The sequence below is a fragment of the Poromitra crassiceps genome (genome assembly GCF_964638095.1).
Source record: "Poromitra crassiceps genome assembly, chromosome: 5".
NCBI classification, from domain to species: domain Eukaryota; kingdom Metazoa; phylum Chordata; class Actinopteri; order Beryciformes; family Melamphaidae; genus Poromitra; species Poromitra crassiceps.
This window is the reverse complement of record NC_139642.1, coordinates 28,944,920-28,966,055: the sequence shown is the minus strand read 5'-3', so window position 1 is coordinate 28,966,055 and position 21,136 is coordinate 28,944,920. Positions and strand designations below refer to the sequence as shown.

The 21,136-nt window shown below is 44.6% G+C and overlaps 1 protein-coding gene across 2 annotated transcripts in view; it reads left to right on the top strand.

The window, feature by feature from the left end:
* pik3cb (phosphatidylinositol-4,5-bisphosphate 3-kinase, catalytic subunit beta) overlaps positions 1 to 21,136 on the top strand; it is an 86,436-nt gene that overhangs the window by 47,074 nt on the left and 18,226 nt on the right. Inside the window, exons 3-8 of one of the 2 annotated variants that reach the window (XM_083637911.1) lie at positions 2,954 to 3,149; positions 8,357 to 8,585; positions 12,241 to 12,458; positions 15,274 to 15,453; positions 16,943 to 17,110; positions 21,020 to 21,106. In XM_083637911.1, coding sequence (XP_083494037.1) covers positions 2,991 to 3,149; positions 8,357 to 8,585; positions 12,241 to 12,458; positions 15,274 to 15,453; positions 16,943 to 17,110; positions 21,020 to 21,106 — 1,041 coding nt within the window. In that variant the 5' untranslated portion in view covers positions 2,954 to 2,990. Of the gene's footprint in view, positions 1 to 2,953; positions 3,150 to 8,356; positions 8,586 to 12,240; positions 12,459 to 15,273; positions 15,454 to 16,942; positions 17,111 to 21,016; positions 21,107 to 21,136 lie in introns of both variants that reach the window. The other variant, XM_083637910.1, reaches the window with a different exon arrangement.

Sequence of the window (21,136 nt, the reverse complement as noted above, 5' to 3'; positions counted from 1 at the left end):
GGTGCAGCTGTGGTCCAGGCCTGAGCGCAGATCCAAACCAGGCTGTGGGCTGTAAGTGTCTGCCCGGCCCAGGCAGACAACTTACGAGAGACCAGAGGAACTGCCTGCAGTTAACACATCAGTGTGCGCTTTGTGCGTGCATTTGTTTTTGTCCCTGGTTAGTTTCTAATGAGTGTGTGTGTGTGTGTGTGTGTGTTGTCTAGGGTTGTAACAATATGAAATTTCACAGTATGGTACAGTATCTCTACTAAAATATCACGGTATACAGTATTAACCCCCCCCCCCTCCCATTTAATTAAACGTACTATGGTCCATCTGAAACACACACACACACACACACACACACACACACACACACACACACGCACACAAACAAGTATTTTGCTTTGAAGAAAAATGTTGCTTTATTGAACTGAAACTGAAACTAATATGAGAATGTTTACGCAAGGGTCCTCGATTATGAACTTATTTCTAGTGGCGTACAGTGGCGTGCATATTGCGCAACATATCGTGGGTACGGTATCACAGGGAAAGCTTACCGTGGTAACCGTGGTTGCTTGATATTGCGGTATACCTTCAAACCTGTGTGCCGTGTCACACACACAGCTGGTGTTTTGAGATTTGGGCCGCACATCGTCGTCCCTCCACACTCCTCAGTGACCGCCCCAAGACAGGTCCACTCCACACTCCTCAGTGACCGCCCCAAGACAGGTCCGCTCCACACTCCTCAGTGACCGCCCCAAGACAGGTCCACTCCACACTCCTCAGTGACCGCCCCAAGACAGGTCCACTCCACACATAGAGGGGTCCCTCCACAATCCTCACTGACCGCCCCAAGACAGCTCCACTCCACACGTAGAGGGGAACTGTGGCAGTCTAAATCCCACTTCTGCCTTATTTGATAATTACCGTGGCAACTGCCATTGTGGGTATGTGTGCTTTTGTGTGGGAGTGTGTAGACAAGTACGTGCGTATTTTGCATGTGTGCTTGTTTGTTTATTAGTGTGCATAGCGCTGTGTAGTGTGGGCATGTCTGTACTGTACATGGTCTGTCATAGGCTGCTTTCAGGGACACAGTTCACACTTGACACCAGTTAACTGGGGATCACTTGTTCAATCGGAGACAGAAGCTGTATCCCCAATTTGGAAAAAGCTGATGGGTCAGCCGTTAAGATTAGGGTGGTTAGGGTGGTTAGGGTTAGGCAAGTAGTGGTTAGGTTAGGGTTAGGCAAGTAGTGGTTAGGTTAGGATGAGTCTCCAGGGAATGAAAATTAATGTAAGTCTATGTAATGCCCCGAAAAGTGATGTGTGTTGTTCTTGTACAGTGTATGGCCTGTGTTTGTATGGCTGTCAAAATTGGCCCAAAATCCTATTCAAATATTCCCTCTAAACCAAACATATTCATATATATATATATATATATATATATATATATATATATATATATATATATATATATATATATATATGTGTGTGTGTGTAGAGGTTGGTATATTTATTTGAATACCCCCCCCCCCCCCCCCCCCCCATATTTATTCAGTCAGCATTAGTAGAGTAGTAGCCTACACTTTTGTAATGTTTTTAAATAACCAGGGAAACGTTGTATGTTTTTATGTTGCCCTTTTGATCTTTTTTTTTTAACCTGGTTGAATGTATTAAAAAAAAAATCATATGTATGTATTTCTGTATGAATGCAGCTGTTTTGTGGTGCATGTGTGCGTGTGTGTGTGTGTGTGTGTGTGTGTGTCTGTGTGTGTGTGTGTGTGTGTGTGTGTGTGTGTGTGTGTGTGTGTGTGTGTGTGTGCGCGCGCGCTCTCTCTCTCTCTCTCAGAGAGACTAGGTTGTGAGACAGGGGAGGGCAGGCTGACCTTTTGTTCTGCTGTTTGCTTAGTGGGCATTCCTCTTGAGCACTGGCCCTCACCCAAGTTAAGGCCACAGCACCAGCCTCCCACTGGACACAGCACTGCGCTGCCCCTACAGGCACGCAGCGGTACTGCCACGTCTGCTCCCACCTCCCTCAACTTGATGGGAATCAAAACAAGCCACCCAACACTAGTGTGTCGTGGACACACCTCGTAAAATGTAGATACTAATATACATCTTGAAACATTTGAATAATTTAAGGTGTGCTTGATTCATGTTCCTGCTGGACTGTTTGAACGGCCTCAAAAGCTGAAGCATCACTTTTAAGACAAGATCAAGTGTTCCTTCTGTTTTTTCAGGCTACCTTTTGCCCAGGTGTACATTCACTGCCTTTTTGTGTCCCTACTTGTGCTGTCAGATGCACACCAGGAAACAAAACACACATGCATATTTTCAGATTGATGGCCAAATATGTTTTGGAACAGTGCATTGGGCTTTGAATTGTCCCCAGAGGCATGGCAATTCATCAGCACTTAACCACCAGTGCAGGTAGAAGACAATACTCTGAAGCTGGAGCTACTGTGTACAAGGCTTCCAGGCAACAACACGGCAGTATTTATCTAAGCGTTATTAGTCACATAACATGAAGGATGTCAGGTTGTTTTGAGGTCATTGTGGATAAAATAGGATTCATGAATCATTGCTTCGTCCCTTTGCTGCTCGTTCTTAAATAGTTATTTTGTCAGCAGTGCACTCTCTGACCTCAACTATCATTTTCTCCTCTGTCATTAAGTTTGCTAAGGCGCCTAGCCTAGCCTAGCACTCTGCAGTCCACATGTGAATCAATTACATTAGGATTAGGATATATTTCTAATCATTTTCTCCATTGCCAAGGTTGCACATTGCCTAACCTTCCTCTGTCCTCTCTCTCTCTCCCTCTCTCTCTCTGTCTCTATCTGTCTGTCTCTCTCTCTCTCTCTCTCTGTGTCTCTGTGTCTCTCTCTCTCCCTCTCTGTCTCTCTCTCTCTCTGTCTCTCTCTCTCTTTCTCTGTCTCTCTCTCTGTGTCTCTCTCTCTCTCTCTCTCTCCAGGTCCTTATGGTTGAGGTGGTGTGTGGCGCCCCTTGCCATGCCTCCCGCCATGACGGACCTCCTGGACATGTGGGCGGCGCACTCACCCCTGGCCGGCCACACCTCGGACCAGATCACTGTGGACTTCCTGCTGCCCACCGGTATCTACATCCAGATGGATGTGCCCCGCGAGGCCACCATCCAACACATCAAACTGGTGAGTGGGACTCGGGCGACATGCGTGTGTGTGGGGCCACTGGCAGTATTGGACTCAAATCAGATTTCCATGCCTCAGTTAGAGTTGAAGCCACATTGTGCTCCTGGTTGACACAACAAAAGCAGTGGTTTCTTGAAAGTCATGTGTATCTATGGTTGGGTGATGGAACGGATTTGCACGAAACTTGGCAGAAAAGCAGGTCATGGGCCAACTTAGAACTGGTTAACTTTCCACGGCCACTGGCCAAAAGGGGGTGTGGCAATGGTCGTGGCCAATCACAAAAGGCGCCTAACTTTCAAACGGATTCACGTTAACAGTACACCACGAAACTTTGTAGAAAGGTTGGCGGAAGTTTGCACTCTACGGAGTGTCCTCTAGTTTTACATATTTTTATTGCGATATATATTGCTATATACTGTATATTCACAAGAACTTCACAAGATTGATTCCTCTGTGTACTGGAGCAACAATTTTGATATGACATACTATAGTATACCTCTGAACTATTGTCCTAATAAGGGAAAAAAACTAGCTATTGTATAGCTTCCACACATACACTTGCATGTACACACAGACAGAAACACACACACACACACACACACACACACACACACACAGCTGGTCAGTTAGACATTGTAATGCTTGTTTTGACAAAAGTGGCTGTTGCTGCTGGGTGTTTTTGTTTGTGCTCTCACCATGCAAATAGCTCATGATGACATCATGCACACAACTGCAGCTCATCTTGGTCAAATGGAGGCCAGAGGTCACAGGACACTGATGCGTCTTGACAATAATAAGAGAATTATTTCTTGTAAAACACAAAGCTTGAAGGAATGCATGTTGTGCGCCTAACTGTTCCAATAACAGTTTGTAACGTCTGTAGGTAAATTCTTTCTGATGTGATTTAGGTGCCGGTCTATTTCAAGGGACTATGACCTTCTCTCAGCTGATGGTTAGCATTCTTTGTTTTGTCCTGGCATTCTTGGAAAACATGTGTCAGACGTGGGTTTCCCAGACATGCAGTGCTGAATAGTGCCTGAGGCAGTTATTCTGAAAAGTAAACAATAAGTCAGTCTGTGTGTTTGTGTATGTATCTTATGTCTGCTCGACATTTTCTCCAAATCACCCGCTGGCTGTAACAGCCCTATAATGTGACCAGAGATAGACGGATTTACAGTCACTCATAAAGTCAGTGGCTTCTATTGGCTCATAACAATAAAGAATGTGTTTTTGTTCCTTTCTGTTTTTCATGCTGCTGTGTGATAAATGAGTTTTCTGCTGATGTTCAGGCTCCTTAAGTTCACGTTTACTGCCTGGTTGGGCACGCGTACTGTCCGTTCAGGAAGGAGTGTGTGTGTGGGCTTGAAGGACATGTGAGATATCTTTCAATTAATTCCCCTGCCTGCCTGGGGTCAGTGGAAGCTTTTGAAAATGATGAGCCATCCAAGCATGACGAGACAGAGCCAAGGCAGGGAGAGCCATTCTTCTTCTGCCACCACCATTCTAGACACTGTGTACTTAACTGTACTAGGGCTGTACCATTTTGAAAAAAAGATCTATTTGCGATTTGTTTTTGACTGATATTGCAATTGTGATATGATTCACGATATTAGAGGGGAATGATGATTTTTTTTACATCAAATGAAAATGATTATGTTGTGATTTTTTTTTGCGGGAAACTGTACCAAACCAAGATGTTTTCTTACATCTGTAGAATATGATGTGTAGGCCAGGACATCTCTGCTGCAGCATGACAATATTTAATTTAAAATGGTATTTCGACACACATTTCGCCTTTAACAAATATTTAGCCTCCTTGCGATTGGAAAATTGCAGTAGATCATATCGCGATTTCGATTCAATTTCGATTAATTGTGCAGCCCTACTGTATACCCACTATGAAAGCTCAAGATTTCTGTTTGCCCACTTAAAAATGCTCAAGAATATGTAACAATATAGTTTTGTGACAGAACTTTCAATGCAGTGATTTTGTTTAGCAGGCAGAGTAGGCTAATAACTGCAGGGGAAGTCATGTCCTCCATTCACAATTCAGCCTGTGCGCTCTGTCTGTTCAGACCACAGTGCCAGGAGGCACAGCCAGGAGGCACAGCCAGGAGGCACAGCCAGGAGGCACAGCCAGTTTCCTTTCGCTGCCCATGTTAACCGATTTGACCGTTCAGACAGGCCATGGAGCTCCGCTCGCACCTCGCCATCTGGAGTGCCAGATTCTGTGTCTGGCAGGGCCGGCGCCAAGATGAAATGACTGAGGGGGCGGTTATAACTGGGGAGGGGGCTGATTTCTTTTTTTCCCGATTTTTTTATTATTATTTTTTTTTTTTATATGATATTTTTATATCGTAAAACATAGGTTATATACCCGCTATTTCTGGACTTTTTAACCATAATAACCTCTGAAAAGCGCAATAGCAACACAAGAAAGACTACTATTCAAAATCAAATAAAACATTTATTTCACAGCAGCAGATTAAGGCATTAATAGAGCTGAGCTTTGCATAACGTGAAATGCGGGACCTGTCTGGAGCACGCTGAACATATATGTCTATATGAAAACTCATAGAATAAACAATTGCTGCAAAAATCGACAAAAAAATAAACAAAATAATAGCCAGTCAGTGCCAGGTTCATTAAATTAAAGAAATAAAGTGATCAGATGCGTTGTCTCCATCTTTCTGCTCATGGCATGCTGTGTGCTTGGGTGCAGCTGATTTCTCTCTCTCTCTCTCTCTGTGTGTGTGTGTGTGTGTGCGTGTGTGTGTGCGTGTGTTTTAATCACATAATGATCACTACAACATGCAGTGAGGTTCAAATTTAATAAATAGCTACATCTCTGACACCTTGTGACAACCAAAGCACAGCAAATAGCGCTTCCCCTGCCAATTCTGAAACAACAGAGCTATGTTTATAGGGGGTAGCCTACATCAACTTAAACTGATCAAATTTGATGAAGACTGCAGAAACAGCAGCCGAAACATGTCAGGTACAAACATTGCCTAACTGGCCTTTATAGATGAACTATTCTATCAAAAAAAAAGTGAGGGGGCAGAAAATTGAACTGAGGGGGCAAAGCCCCCTATCGCCCCCTTGTGGCGCCGGGCCCGGTGTCTGGTCTATTTTCTCTGCGTGCTGGTGGCACACTTTTCGCAGGAAAACACCATAGAAAACACTAGATGGTAATTTCTCTATTATATCACCACAGAAGCACAAATACTGTTAAATTATCAACTTACCGGGGTCTTCACTGTTGTTATTGATGAATCCAGCTGCACTGATGCAAGTTTTAAATGCAATACATTGTAGGATGATGATCTATCTGGTTCTGAATTATCACTTGCATTTTGAAAATGTGCCCGTTATCAAATTACCACAAAAGTAAACAAGGATGCATTATAATAGGTTTGTTTATTTATAGGCTACTCAATTTATTTGGGTGTATTATGTCATTATCTAAAGAGAGAGAAAGAGATATCTAGGTCCCCTATATAGGCTTTCCTAATTATTGCCTGATCACAAATCAAAAGTCCCCCATCCCCCAGAAAAAAATGTAGGCTACAATAAACTAGACTACACCACTGGGGTGAAGGATTCCTCTAAGCCAGAGGTTTTCAAAGTGGGAGGCGGGCCTCCCCAGGGGAGGCTCCAAAAGGTTTCAGGGGAGGCTCAGTGAATGGAAGTGAAAAATATTGTATAGGCTATTACATTAGATTAGTTATCAAAAGGAGATCACATTTGGTTAAAGAGAGCATTGACTGTATTTATATACAGTATATTATATCAATGGTTCAGAGATGCAGTTGTTCGGAGGAATTTTAGTTTTTCCAACTTTCCGAGAGTTAGAAACAAATACTGCCTTCAGTTCAGATAGATCTTTCTTACTGTACTGCATGTACTGTATTTGGTGTGCAGTCTGAAGTTTGCCAAACAGCAATATCACGCTATCTTGGCTCAATCGAGGAGTGTCCATGGGTTGAATAAAATAATCATATTTTCTTTAGCTAGCTAGCTTTTTTTCTAGCTTCGTCTGAGGGGAGGCCCACAGTCTCAGACTTTGAAAAGCCCTGCTCTAAGCTAATCCAGGCCCTATCAGCTGGCTCACAGCCCTCTTTCCAGACTCTAATATCACTTATCATGCAGTCTGGAAGAGCAGGCTTATGAATGAACGCGTTTCATTCATACTAACAAAAACTTGGCACAGCATTTCCCCCAAAAGCAAAGGATGTTTCACTTCCAGGGAATCGGTGGTCCTAACTCTGCATATTAATATCTCTGCATTTCCACTCATGACTTGTCATGGCTCTTGGCTAGTAGATGGCAATCTACGCAATAAATACACAATGCATACCATTGATTGTATAATAATAAATACCAATAACATTTTACCACAGCAGTAGCCTACTTTTCTTGTAGAGGTTTGTGTATAGGACAATCAAATAAGGAAATCTTCAATGCACTTTTGAGTGCACTTTATGATTATATTGGTTATTTCAGCCTCTGGGTATGTGGGGGAGATCTGATCAGCTGAGCTTAGCATAAAATCATGAGAGGAAAATATTTGTTTGGAGGGCAAATGTGTCCTGTTCCAGCATGTAGCTCAGAGACCCACGCTTTGACGCCCAGCCCTGTGACTATGCTTATGGGGACACACGGCCACGTGAATCATGCCAGTGGAAACATTATTCACATCCTGATTGTCTCATCCACAAGCCGGCTGCGTCATCATGTTTGTTCCCGGGCCATGATGGAACATACTTGCTTTGTCAGTATATGACATCATAATGACCATGAGACACATGTTGTTGTTGTTGTTGTTGCTCTTCATGCGTCTTTCACATTTCTGAGGAAACTTGCATTCTTGCCACTGTCACTTTAAAACTCGGTAACTTCAGTTTTGTGGTTTGTGGTTTTGACTTCAGATGAAGGATTGCACACAGTTGTCGATGAGCTGCGAAGACTCCACACGGGCCTGAAACCCTTTCTGAAACCATTGGTTAACCTCATTATACAAATGGCTGTCAAGCTCAAAACAAGGCTCTGTTTTTCAGTTGAAGAGTTGACTTTATGTAATAGGACCTCAAGGAGATTGTAAGCAATCGATCCAAAATTCACACAATGCACCACCAACTAAAGTGAATGTAGTGACGACCCTCGTTGTAAAGTGTGAGCACTAAATCTGTCCCCTCCCCACGCAGCTCCTATGGAAGCAGGCCCAGTCGTACCCGCTGTTCCCCGCCCTGGGCGAGATGGAGGGCCACATGTTCGAGTGCGTCAACCAGGTGGCGGTGCACGAGGAGCTGGAGGACGAGACGCGGCGGCTGTGCGACGTCCGCCCCTTCCTGCCCGTCCTCAAGCTGGTGACGCGCAACTGCGGCCGGGCCGAGCGCCTGCTGGACTCCAAGATCGGCGTGCTCATCGGCAAGGGTGAGGCAGCGTGGCTTTGAAAATAACGTTTGTTCACGCTTGATATTATGTCACAGGGACTACCGAGTGTTTTGGATGACATGTAGGCGACTGTCATTTTCCTCTTTTTTTTTTTTTTTTTTTTTTTTTTTTACAGATTATTAAAGTGCAGATCGTAAGCTTTCAAATCATGTGTGTCACACATTGAAATCTGAAAATAATTGATGAAGATTTCCTTATTTGAATCTAAAAGCAACATTCAGAGAAAGTCGACCTACCTTTTATCTTGATTTGTGCTGTTTCACGGTAGCCTACTTGTTACTCCTCCTTCCACCAGAGCGTGTCACGTCTTTGCGATGACGATGGTGAGCTAAACGCACGCCTTTCCCTCAACTTCAGGTGGCACTCATGCAAACTCTCACCCACTTTACTCCCTCTGACCCACTCATGATTGGCTGTCCCGGGTCGACCCTGCTGATAAAGAAAAAAACACTTAGCGTTGATAAGTGTGACGGTAAACCATGCCGCATGCACACGCACCCACACTGAAGCACCACCTCCCGCACGCCAGCGCCGCTCTTCGATTCGCCGCGTTCATCACCCTCGCTGTCTAGCTAGTTCTGAGGCCCTTCTGCAGCTGGCTCCTATCTTCACCCCGACTGTCTTGACGGAGAAGCATGAGGATGGACTGGACAGCCTCCTGATGTCTGTTCCATCAGCCGTCACTTAGTATTATCTCTGTGGAAGATTAGGCCCTGAAGGGGAGCAAAGGGGAGACAAACCAGAGCAGCGTTGTAAGGAAAGACCCCCGCTGGCAGAGAAGCCCCAGTCTTTTGACATGATAAAGTTAGACACTCAAACTGTGTGCCGAGTTCTACAGTACCGAGAGGAAACTGACTAACATGATCCACCGATCCACTGATGAAATCTTTTCATCAAGGACATTTCAATAAGAGCCAGCAATAATCAGGGCAAAACGACATCAATTTTAGTCAACGCATGCATGATTAATCCATAAATGGAATAAATCCAGCACATGCATCTGCAGTGGAATGACGCAGCGGTAACAGATTCTGCTGAAATGAATTAGTCGGAGAGTCACAAATTCATTGTATCAAGTGTGATCCTGGCCTTTGATGTAGTTAAATGAAGAGGCATACACACAACCACAAGCACACACTCACATGAAAACCTAATTAATGTTGTATGTGCTTTATGTAATTAGAAATACACGATTACAGACAAAACCACCCATTCCTCTGGCTCTCTAAAACACACATGCACATGCACACAGTTCCAAGCATATTATATTATAGTTTTTGTTTCCAATTTGGTTTAGTTTCAGTTACTTTCCAGAGTGGGTTTGCTCCTTTCAGTTTAGTTTTTGTTTAAAAATGTTTAGTTTTAATTAGTTTGAGTATTTTTAGTTTTTTTAATATATATATTTTATGATAATATGGGCAGTATTTGTCAGGAGCAAGATTTAAGAAGGTTCAGAATAATTATTACAATACAAACACACCTGACTCTGTGAAGGCAATTGACTCACATGCATGTAGACATCCCAATCTCATATGCACCAATGTCTTGTAAGCACACAATATTGTAGTTTTCTTTCTTTTTCTAAGTCTAGTTTATTTATTTTTTATTTTTTGCACGCGCACATGCATACACACACACACACACACACACACACACACACACACACACACACACACACACACACACACACACACACCTAGTGTTAGTTTTTAGTTTAGTTTGAGTTAACTATAACAGCTTTGGTTCCTCAGATAGCCGGGGTGTGTGGAAGTGGTCCAGGCTGCTGGCCACAGGAAGAAAGGGGAGGGGCTCTGACACTAATCGAAGGAGACCCATCCGATATTGATATTCCTCCTCCTGGCTCCACTTTGCTCTGACGTGATCTTTTAAAGGCTTTTGTCAGGGCAAAGCACTGTTTGAAAAGGAACCCCGCAGGCACCAGCCACACACACACACACACACACACACACACACACACACACACACACACACACACACACACACACACACACACACACACACACACACACACACACACACACACACACACACACACACACAATACGCTCACACACTGCCAACATCCCCCCCCCCCCCCCCCCAAATGTAGTCACACAAACCGGTTTGCACCCAGCTAATGTGGTCCAGAGCCCTCCTTTGAGCGCTGAGGGTCATATGAATGTTAAATGGCTTTAAATGCCAACATGTTGCTTTCATTAACAGGAGACTATTGTGCAGCACGCTTCCTGAAAAAATATAGAGGGGGGTAAAACTCAACAGGTTAACAAGACGATACGATCAGCCTAACAGCACTTTAGACCCCTGGCAGTTGATGTTAGTGTGACTACTAATCCCATAAGAGGTTTGCCATTTGGAATCCTCTGTAAACATTCATTAGCAGTAGGTGCTACTGTCTGGCATCAAGGGTTCTGCAGGTGGTTGTGAATTTTGCATGAAGGTTAACGACGCCTGTGCTTTAAAGAGCCATTCCATTGAAAAAACAATCTCACAGCTCTCTGTGTCGTTATTGTTCGGTAAATCAGTGGAAAATCAGGGTTTTGTGGTATTCTAAATAAACATGGTATGACCAAAACGTCGACTGCCGATTTCAGAATCAGCTTAGATTTGGGTCACATTCTTTTGTGTTCCTCAACAATTATGGCAAATATCATTGGTTTGCATTTTCTATTTATTTGGTGTCCCACCTGTCCTGGTCCTGGCAAACACACCATCCTCCTCCTGCTCACTGTGGGAGTGTCACCATCTGTTGTGACTGCAAGCTGGATCAGTGCTTCTGAGAAGCTCATTTCACACACGAAAACCATGAATCAAACATGGCAGATCATTGTCACGGTGTAATACCAGGGTGTCACCCTGCACAAAGCCCCACAGGAACATTTACACTGAGCCTGGCTATTTCATTGCCAAGTATTGGACTGCTCCATTTAGATTCAGAGTATGCAGTGGACTGCATACTTTAATTTGATTATTAATTATTCATGAGACAATGAACAAATCCTCACTTTTTTCAATCAAAATCAAAGCTTAATATGAAGCTTCATATCTATAAGAAATCCATCTGGACCATATTGTAAATCCAATCTGCAATTAGACGTTTCAATCATTCGCAAGACACACTTGAATACACTTTGTCTATAACCCATAAAAAGTGACTGATTAGATTGTATGGACTGCTGCCATACAGTGATGCTGATAGCACATACTAGTTTAAGATAATGCACATTATTTTATCAGCAATGCTCCTATGGATGTATTGCATGTAATGTGTTAAAAGTCCTAAGCTACGGCTTGGTTGCTGATGGTAACTGAAACTGATTAGCCTATATTATAGGTGACTATAACACTTTGTGAAAGATCTTCTATAAACATCTTCGTAACACTCTTCAAGGCAGCTTATGGATTACCTGTCACAGTTTCTATATAATATATTTAGTGTCAACTTTCAACTTTAAAGAAACCATGATATGATAGAGGAGAGGAGAGGAGAGGAGAGGAGAGGAGAGGAGAGGAGAGGAGAGAAGGAAGGTCATCGATTCAATCCCCGGGACCGACCTGGGTGGAGAAAGTGAAAGAGCAGAACTTTACCAATGGCCTTTTCCCAAACTCCCACCAGGTCTCCATGAGCTAGACGCTCTGGAGGTACAGGAGGTGAAGGACTTCCGCAGTAAGATGTTCCGTATCAGCGAGGAGAGGATGCAGTGCGTCCAGATGATGACCTGGAGCGAGTGGCTGCAGGCCTGCTTCTCCCCACAGCTGGAGCCTAGTGTCTCGACCGCCATCACTGACGCGCTCGACCACCTCAAGGTCATCATCCACTTCGATCAGTCTCAGGTGAGAGTCGGCAGGCCAACTTCACCCAAAAACAACGCTGATTTATTTTGCACATGATCTCACACAGTATCCCGTTTTGCAGGCATTCATTTCATTTGACAGTTTAGATTTATTTATTTATTTATTTGAGGGACAATGCAAGCACATTGATAAGCATTACTGTAAATGTGCCAGTGTTAGCCAGATGGCTAATTTTCCACTGCTGTCCCTTGGAACTCCTAACATACATGTCTTTGATGGTGGGAGGAAACAGGAGCACCTGGAGCAAACCCACACAAACACAGGGAGAACATGCAAACTCCACACAGAAAGGACCTGGGACGGGGGCCGGGGTGCATGCCAAATGAAGCTGTAATGACAGCACGGCTCACACAGAACCTCGGTGTCGTGCTGTGCTTGAGTAGCTTGAGTAGCCATATCCATGTGATTACACCGGTGTGGACAGATGCAGCCTTGCCTCTTTTGCTGCCCGTGCTTGTCGGCTCCCCAATAGGGGGCGGTCATGTGACTGAGCCCAACTAGCGAGCCATGTGACACCACTGAAGTGGGTCAAAACCATCAGTGAAATTATGCCATCCTCCCCGACACACACATATTAGCACCACAGCTCAAGGGACCAAAACACTCTGATTAAAATGAATCTCTGTCTCTCCCTCTCTCTCTCTCTCTCTCTCTCTTGCTCTGTCTGTCTGTCTCTCTCTCTCTCTGTCTGCCCATCTGTCTATGTCTCCCCATCTTTCTCCCTCCTTGTTATAAAAAATAATGTGATTTAATATTGAAACAGATGGTTGTGTCCCACCAGACCTTTGCATATCAGCTTTGATCAACATCACACACACACACACACACACACACACACACACACGCACACGCACACGCACACACACACACACACACACACACACAGGCCATCTGTGCCCCTGTGCACAGGTGGACATCGGCAGGAAGTCCTATTTGGGAGGTCAGACACAATAAGCCACATTAAGGGCAGGAAGTGTGGTGGGGTGTTTTAGTGTTGTAGTTATGAACACGAGCTGGGTTTGGTGGTTAACCATCTTTGTTGTCATCATCTCATTTCTTTCTGCGACAGACCTCGGTGTCTTAGACAGCCTTGGTCTTGTTCACCTAGTCCCACATTGCATTAGCATCCAAATCTCACTGGGGGCAGAGTATCAACCAGCCACTTAAAAAGGGGACCAATCTAATTTCAACTTTAGCCAAATATCCCCATGGACCATGTCCTCTATAGGCTCATTTCACAGCAACCGTTTGAGGTGGTAAAGCAGGAAGTAACGCAGGTGTAATCATTAGCATTAATAAGGGCACGTGGTCTAAACCATGTTCTAATCTAATATGTTGTACTTCATACTGTAGCTATCTGCTGCAGATGTTCTAGTTTCACCATTTGATGGCCATTCATCATTGTCCATTATTGATGGAGGAGCTTCTTTTTGTTGTTGAGTTATATCCAGTGGGCTTCTGCAAATGATCATCTCCTCTCAGGTATCAGCTCATTATTATGCTATAAATAGGACGGCGCAGTGGGACTCAATGTGGAACTCAAACACATTAGATTTAGAGCCACTATGGTGGTGTGTGTGTAAGACTTGGACATAGTATTGGCACTTTAGGTATTTTATGCTGTTGGAGCATGAACTCAAATTAGCCACAAAAGGAGATGTGAATGTCCAAGTAAGGTGTGTGTGTGTGTGTGTGCGTGCGCGTGTGTGCGTGTGTGCGTGTGTGCGTGCGTGCGTGTGTGTTTCTCTAGCTGAATAAGATTTAAGCAGCCTGTTGGTCTGGGCTCGTATCTTAAACCCTGCTATATATATCTGACCTTTAGGACACCCTCTCAATGCACCATATCCATCCATTTCTCGCTCTTTTTCCTCACGTTATCTCCATTGACCTGGTCCAGACGTGTATGTGCTGTAGGCCAACATAGCGCCACCTATTGCTCGTTTCCGTTTCTCTGCACACAAGAGACTTATTGAGTTGAGCAAACAAGCGTTGCAGAAGATGTTTCAGGCTTTCAGACGTGACGCAGCAGACAGGCCAGCAGCAGCAGCTCATCCAGAACCCTTGTCTCTGCATTCTCATCTTTCTTTTGCTCCGTGTCTCTTTCATCTTTCCCTTATTTAAACAACTAAGCCCCATTGACAGTGAGACCCAGATCTTGTTTTCAATGGAGACCTGAGGCTGTGTACACAACACCAATGCACACAAAACAAACACAAATTCACAAGATGTTTTGTTTACAGATAATCCATATGCAGACTAAATAAGAAAACTGAGAAACAGGAGCAATCCCTCTCTAATATAATGTGTCACCCAGCACGCAGCATCCTGAACGTCTTTATGGAGACAATTTGGTCCGATTTGAGGGAGTCCAGAAGCCTTGTCCATGTTTTAGGGGCGTAAAAGATGAAAGCAGTCTTCCCTGACTCAGTGTTCATAAGTGGAATGTCCAAACTCCTGTAGGCCTGTGAACGAGTCTGCTCTCCTCCTGTAGCACTGGAACTTAAAAGTGAAGACAAATAGAATGGTAACGTAACATTAGCTTGCCACAGGAGGCTTTGTAAATAAACAAAAGAGTGGTGTTCTCTTCCAGTTCATTCCCATCTTTTAGGCAAGGTGCAAGTTCCCTCAAAATGAAACCCAGGAACACGGATCTCCTAAGCGGCAGATATTGTTTACATCCTGGTAGTCTGTTATTTCATCTGGGTTCCAATTTGAGCATTCGACACTAATAAACATAAACACTTGAATAAGTCTGTCTCTGTCTGTCTGTCTGTCTGTCTCTCTCGCTCTGCAGGACTCGGCCAGTCTGAAGGTGCCTCCATCCTGCACCCCCACAGAGCTGATGGACTTGGCCCTGAGGAAGTGGCTGACCACCCACGGGCCGGAGGAGGAGGCGCGGCGGGGCCAGTACGTCCTGAGGGTCAGCCAGCGGCTGGAGTTCCTCTGCGGAGAACACCCGCTCATACAGTACAAGGTCGGTGGCCCCGCAGTGGACTGGCTGAAATGGACAGGGCCGTTTAACACGAGGTGTAGGATATAGGTGGTTGTATCTTTTTTTTATGTTTCCAATGTTTTGATCTATTGACCTCTCAAGGGACATGTAAGATGCACTTGGGATGAGGGTCTATCAGTCATCTCCTGGGTCAATATCATGGCCAGAAATGGAATAGAGCAGAGACGGTTCTTCATAAATGGCTGCTAGCTCCAAATCCGTCCCTGTATTCTCAAAAACTGTGACCAACCTTTCTTTTCTTGGATTTAATTTATTTATTGAGTGTATGTTCATCAACATATTACAGGGAGAAAGACACTTTAATATTCCCACTCATTTGTTTAAATCAGTACCCCCCCATTCCGTCCCCCCACCCTTTCCAAAACCGAAGAATTGCACACAGCTGTATCCCTTGGACATCGTAACAAACTCTCCCTATTGGAGGAGTACCACGACCAACCTTTCTACAAAGTTTCATGGTTTCATGGCTTTTGTGTGATTGGCCATGCCCCCATTGTGACACGCCCCCTTTTGGCCAAGCAGTTCTAAGTTGGTTCATGGCCTACTTTTCTACAAAGTTGCGTGCAAATCCCTTTATAACTTCTTGCTATAACAGCCTGCCGACAAACAGACAAACAGGGGCGAAAACATGACTTCCCGGCCAGCTCCGTTAGTGGAGGTAAAAAGTCATTAAAAAGTCAAATCATTGTGGTCATAACAGTCCCGGCCATCAAAGCCTGTCACAAGATGAGAGGGGCCATGGCACAGTGCCAGTTCTGATGCAGGAAATTTTCAATGTCAACTAGAATTAATGGACCTGAACCAATCGGCTGATGGCTCAACAACGGCTCAGGTAAAGTGTGGGTAAAGGTATTATGTGTTTACATGTACCCTGCTTTCAACTGTTCCGGAAACGATGCTGAGATCATCCAGACTATGTGCACACCTGAAAAGATGCAGTGATCCAGACTATGTGCCACACGCTGGCTTTGACTCTTATTCTTCACTTAAATGGGGCATCATCACAGCGGGAGGCTCAAGCTGTGATAGAGAAGTGAGGGGATGCGTTCGTTCTCCCTGTTGCTCTCCAAATAGCAAAGCCATGACAACAAGCTTGTCATCTCTACACTGGACACTAGGGCTGATCACGGCTCCTGTCTGTGTGTGCAGCCTGCCTACTATTTTTGATGGAGTGAGCTGTGCAGTCATATGTGCATAATGATCTGCTTGTTCTGGCTTGTGTCCTTTCTCTGCCCTAAAGATACTGTTTCCTGTTAATGCTTGTGCCTCGCGTCACAAAGCCATGTTTTAAGTGTATAATTAAATACATGCAAGGTCAACTTTAGCATATGGTGCAACTTGAGGGAGCACGAGGAATCTTAACGTTTATTTTATTTTTTCCTGTGCTTGCAGATTCTTCAGTGTCGCCCCCATAGCCTAACCCTTCATTCCTGTCCCATCTTGTGTGCAGTACATCCGGGAATGTATGCAGACCAAGGAGTCACCCCACCTCACCCTGGTCCACACCAGCACAGTCAAGACCATGTTTGACAAGGAGATCTCCGCCATCGGAGCCGTGGTTACCCGCAAATCATCCAACCCACCTTTGCCCCTGCCTCCCAAGAGAAGGGGTCCCACGGTCAGTACCAAAATGTGGGTGGCTGAAAAAAATCTAGATTTCTGTGTTGCGGTGTCCTCTACTCTGCTCTCATTTTTTGTTTGAATCAGGGGTGAAATTGTTATTTTTGTTGCAGTTACAGTTTTGGATTAATTTGGCTTAAGTTTCTCATTGCCACTTTGTCAAATAAACCATAGTTTATGAACAAATCTCCACATGAAGATGAAGATGCTGGTCCACTGTTTATTGGACAAAAAGTTGAGACTTCAGTTGCAGAAATGTAGACAAACAGAATTTTGTCATTTCTACATTTTTTTGTCAAGATTGTTATCACAGACTGCTATTAATAATTTTGTCTGCAATTTGGTGTGTGATTTATTTGGCTTTGCTATATTATTTGGCTTAACACACTAGATTCAAGATTCAAGATTTTTATTGTCACTCCGTGGTACAAGTATCACGTGTGAAATTCTTGTGCTGTGGACTCAGTTTACAACATAGTACAAATATAACAGGGCATATGAGTGCAAAAACAACAAGAGACACAACAAGCAATAAGGCAGTAGAGTGATACGACAAGTCAGAGACAGTGGCATATTCACTGCACATAGGTGCACGTCATGTGCATACTTTAGACGTGCTTAAACATTTTAAATTCGACGTATTTGACGTACAGGTGCAAATAGCATATACCTAATTAAACATACAATTAAACATTAGACATACATAATGGTAGCAGCTACAGTACGGTACAGTACAGCTACTACACTATTTGTGTATGTTAAGGAGTCTCGTGGCCTGCGGGAAGAAACTGTCCCTCAAGCGATTTGTGCGTGCTTTTGGGACCCTGTATCTCCTCCCTGAGGGTAACAGGGCGAACAGGCTGTTGTGGGGATGGTTTGTGTCTTTGATGATCTTCAGGGACCTCCTGAGGCACCGCTGGTTATACAGTTCCTGCAGTTCTGGCAGCTCACATCCTGTTACGTGCTGGGCCGCACGCCTCACTCTTCGTAGCGCCCTGCGGTCCATGGTGGTACAGTTCCCGTACCAGGTGGTGAAGCAGCCAGTCAGCAGGCTTTCAATGGTGCCTCTGTAGAAGTCCCTAAGGATTTCTGGCCTTAGCCCAAATTTCTTCAGGCGCCTGAGTCCGTGTAGTCGCTGTTGGGCCTTTTTGACAACAGTGGCGGTGTGACCGGGCCAAATGTCAGGTCCTGGTGGATGTTGACTCCCAGGTACTTGAAGCTGTCCACCCTTTCCACCACTGTGCCGTTGATGGTGATTGGGGGGTGTGCGCCCCCCCCCCCTCCTGTAGTCTACAATGATCTACAAGTTGGTGTACAAGCTGCTGTATTAACTTGTGTTCTTGTTTGTGAGTGTTGTCGTCTCGCCAATCGTAAAAGCTCTATGGTTTGGTTGATTCAACTGCACCAAGGCAGGTGCGGAAGTTTACCGAGCAAACATGGGCTTGGCAGTTGCCACGCCTTTTCCGAGGAAGAGCTCTAAGTGAATTTGAACAGGTGTGCCCCACCCTTACCAAACCTTACCAAACCTTGCCATCAGCAGACATGGCTAGCTACTCCCCGCCCCTGGCAGGTGTACACCGGCTTCACTCTTTCATGTGTGCATCCACATTTGAACCGTTTTTAATTGAATTGGCCCTCGTTAGTGTTGTTGCGTGGCAACGTGTCATTTTGAAAGCTTGTAAATAATACAGGTGTCATCCACATATCAAACATATTACATATTGCATTTACTCGTGAACATTTTGGAACAGTTATTTACAATTCTGTTCTGTCTCCCAACGAATGCCCCCAACGGATCAGAATATAATTATCATGGGTTTACAAGTCAAAACACTCGATTTACCCAACTCCCCCATTTTGTCATTGAGTACATACAATTTCCAACTGGACAACATGAGTTAAGGCGTTAGAAGCGACTAGCGAGTACTATTTTGAACCTACTCACTTGATTTGTAAGCGGTGCAGCTGCTTCTATATGTGCCATGTGTGTCTGTTTGTAGCATGAGAGGATAGACCAATCAGGGGTAGCCTATGCATACGGAGGTGGGGTGGTTGAGAAGGCGCTGACCTAAACCTGCACCTCTTACTTGAACACCTGGCTGTGATTTTTATTTTATTTTGTTGTTTTAAGGAGAGACACTAGAGGGAGTTACTTACTTGCTTGGTAATGCAGAGAAAGAGAACTGCTAAATAGACACAACTATTGTGCAACATAGCTCAGGTATTCTAAATATGAAGGAATGGAAGAGGAGGAGATGTAAAACATGACACATGGTAGACGACGCAGACATAAAAGGATAGATGTAATGAATAAGCTCCTGACATGGAGTTTGAAGACAGAAATGTAGAAAGGAGAGATTGTGGGCAGACAGCGATGGCTTGCGGTTGACGGATGGTTGACTCTTACAGGAAGTGAGATTTATTTCCAGCAGAGAAGCCCTCCTGTTATTGGGCGCTCTGCAGAAAGGCTGACTTGCAATTGGTCAAAACAAAGCAGGAGAAGAGAAGGACAAAGTGTTCTTGTGAATGGTGCAGTACATGGAACCACATGATATTAGCACAGACAGGCGCGCGCACAAATATAGCCTGTTTCATCCAACAAGAGGCCAATTACACACTCAATCACAGACAGGCGTTCAAACACATGCATAAGGACATCAGCATTAGACACGCACTCATTGACATTGACATTCACAACACCATACACACACACAAACACGTGTGTGTGCACACACACACACACACACACACACACACACACACACACACACAAGCAGCAGGAAGTGTGCTCGTTAGTCATGTCGGGAGGCTGTAGGCGTCATGTGAGTGTGTTTGTCCTGCTAACTGCTGACCCTTGCAAATCCACTTGGCTTGACTTCACAACGACCTGCCTGACCCTCACACATTCTGTGGGTTTGTATCAAGCCCCACCCTCCGCTTCTGAAAAATTAAGTCAATGCGGAAGTGCTAGAAACTGCAGTTCCTCGAGTGGCCACTCGAGGCTGGCTGCAAAAAAAAACGAGTGACCCTATAGACCCGCATGTTAAAATGCCCAACTTTACGGCAGAAATAAACATGTTTGGTTCAAAAGACGGTTTTGATAGCTAATTTAATTAATAGTCATTTACATATTTGACAGTCTATGGTTGCAAAGAGTATAGAAGTCATTGGGAAAATGACCCGTCTTCTCACTCGATTTATTACCCCAGTAAACACTTTCTTAATGAGTTTATGGTCTCAATCACTTTCAAGTCTTTTTCAATACACCATGATGTTCACTTTGGAAATTATGGTCCCATTTTCATTTCCATTTCAATCTTCTGCACTGCATACTTGCACTGAGCCAAAGTCCTCCTTTGTAATCTACTTGCTCACTATGGCTATTCAATCTGAATCTTGAATTTAGAGTAAAATCGGCGGCAAAGCGGACTACGCTTTGGGGGCGTGATTGACAGCTCGCCTGTCCAGTGATCGCACAGCTTGTTGATCACAGACCAATAGCAGGCGGCGCTGTGGCACCAGAAAAACATGGCGATGGTAAAAATGCCAAACTGGAGGCTTCAGGAGTCCACATACCAATGGGTGACGTCACAGAGGCTATACGTCCATATTTGTATGCTGTCTATGAGTTTGTATGTGTTTAGCCCACTTGTGTGTGTGTGTGTGTGTGTGTGTGTGTGTGTGTGTGTGTGTGTGTGTGTGTGTGTGTGTGTGTGTGTGTGTGTGTGTGTGTGTGTGTGTGTGTGTGAGTGTGTGTGTGTGTGTGTGCCCTCTGAGTGGCTGTGTGAAGAGGCAGAGTGTTGGAGTATGTTGTGTTATTCTTATGGTAAATGATGCTACCGCTCGCTCGCTCGTTACAACCTTCCCTCTCTCTCTTTCTCCTGGCTCCGCCTCCCTCCTGCAGCAGGCACAGACGTCTGTGTGGGACGTGTCCAGCCAGTTTAAGATCATCCTGGTAAAAGGCAGCAAGGTGAATGCAGAGGAGACGGCTAAGGTAAGCTCCAGTCCATGTTCTTCACATCCA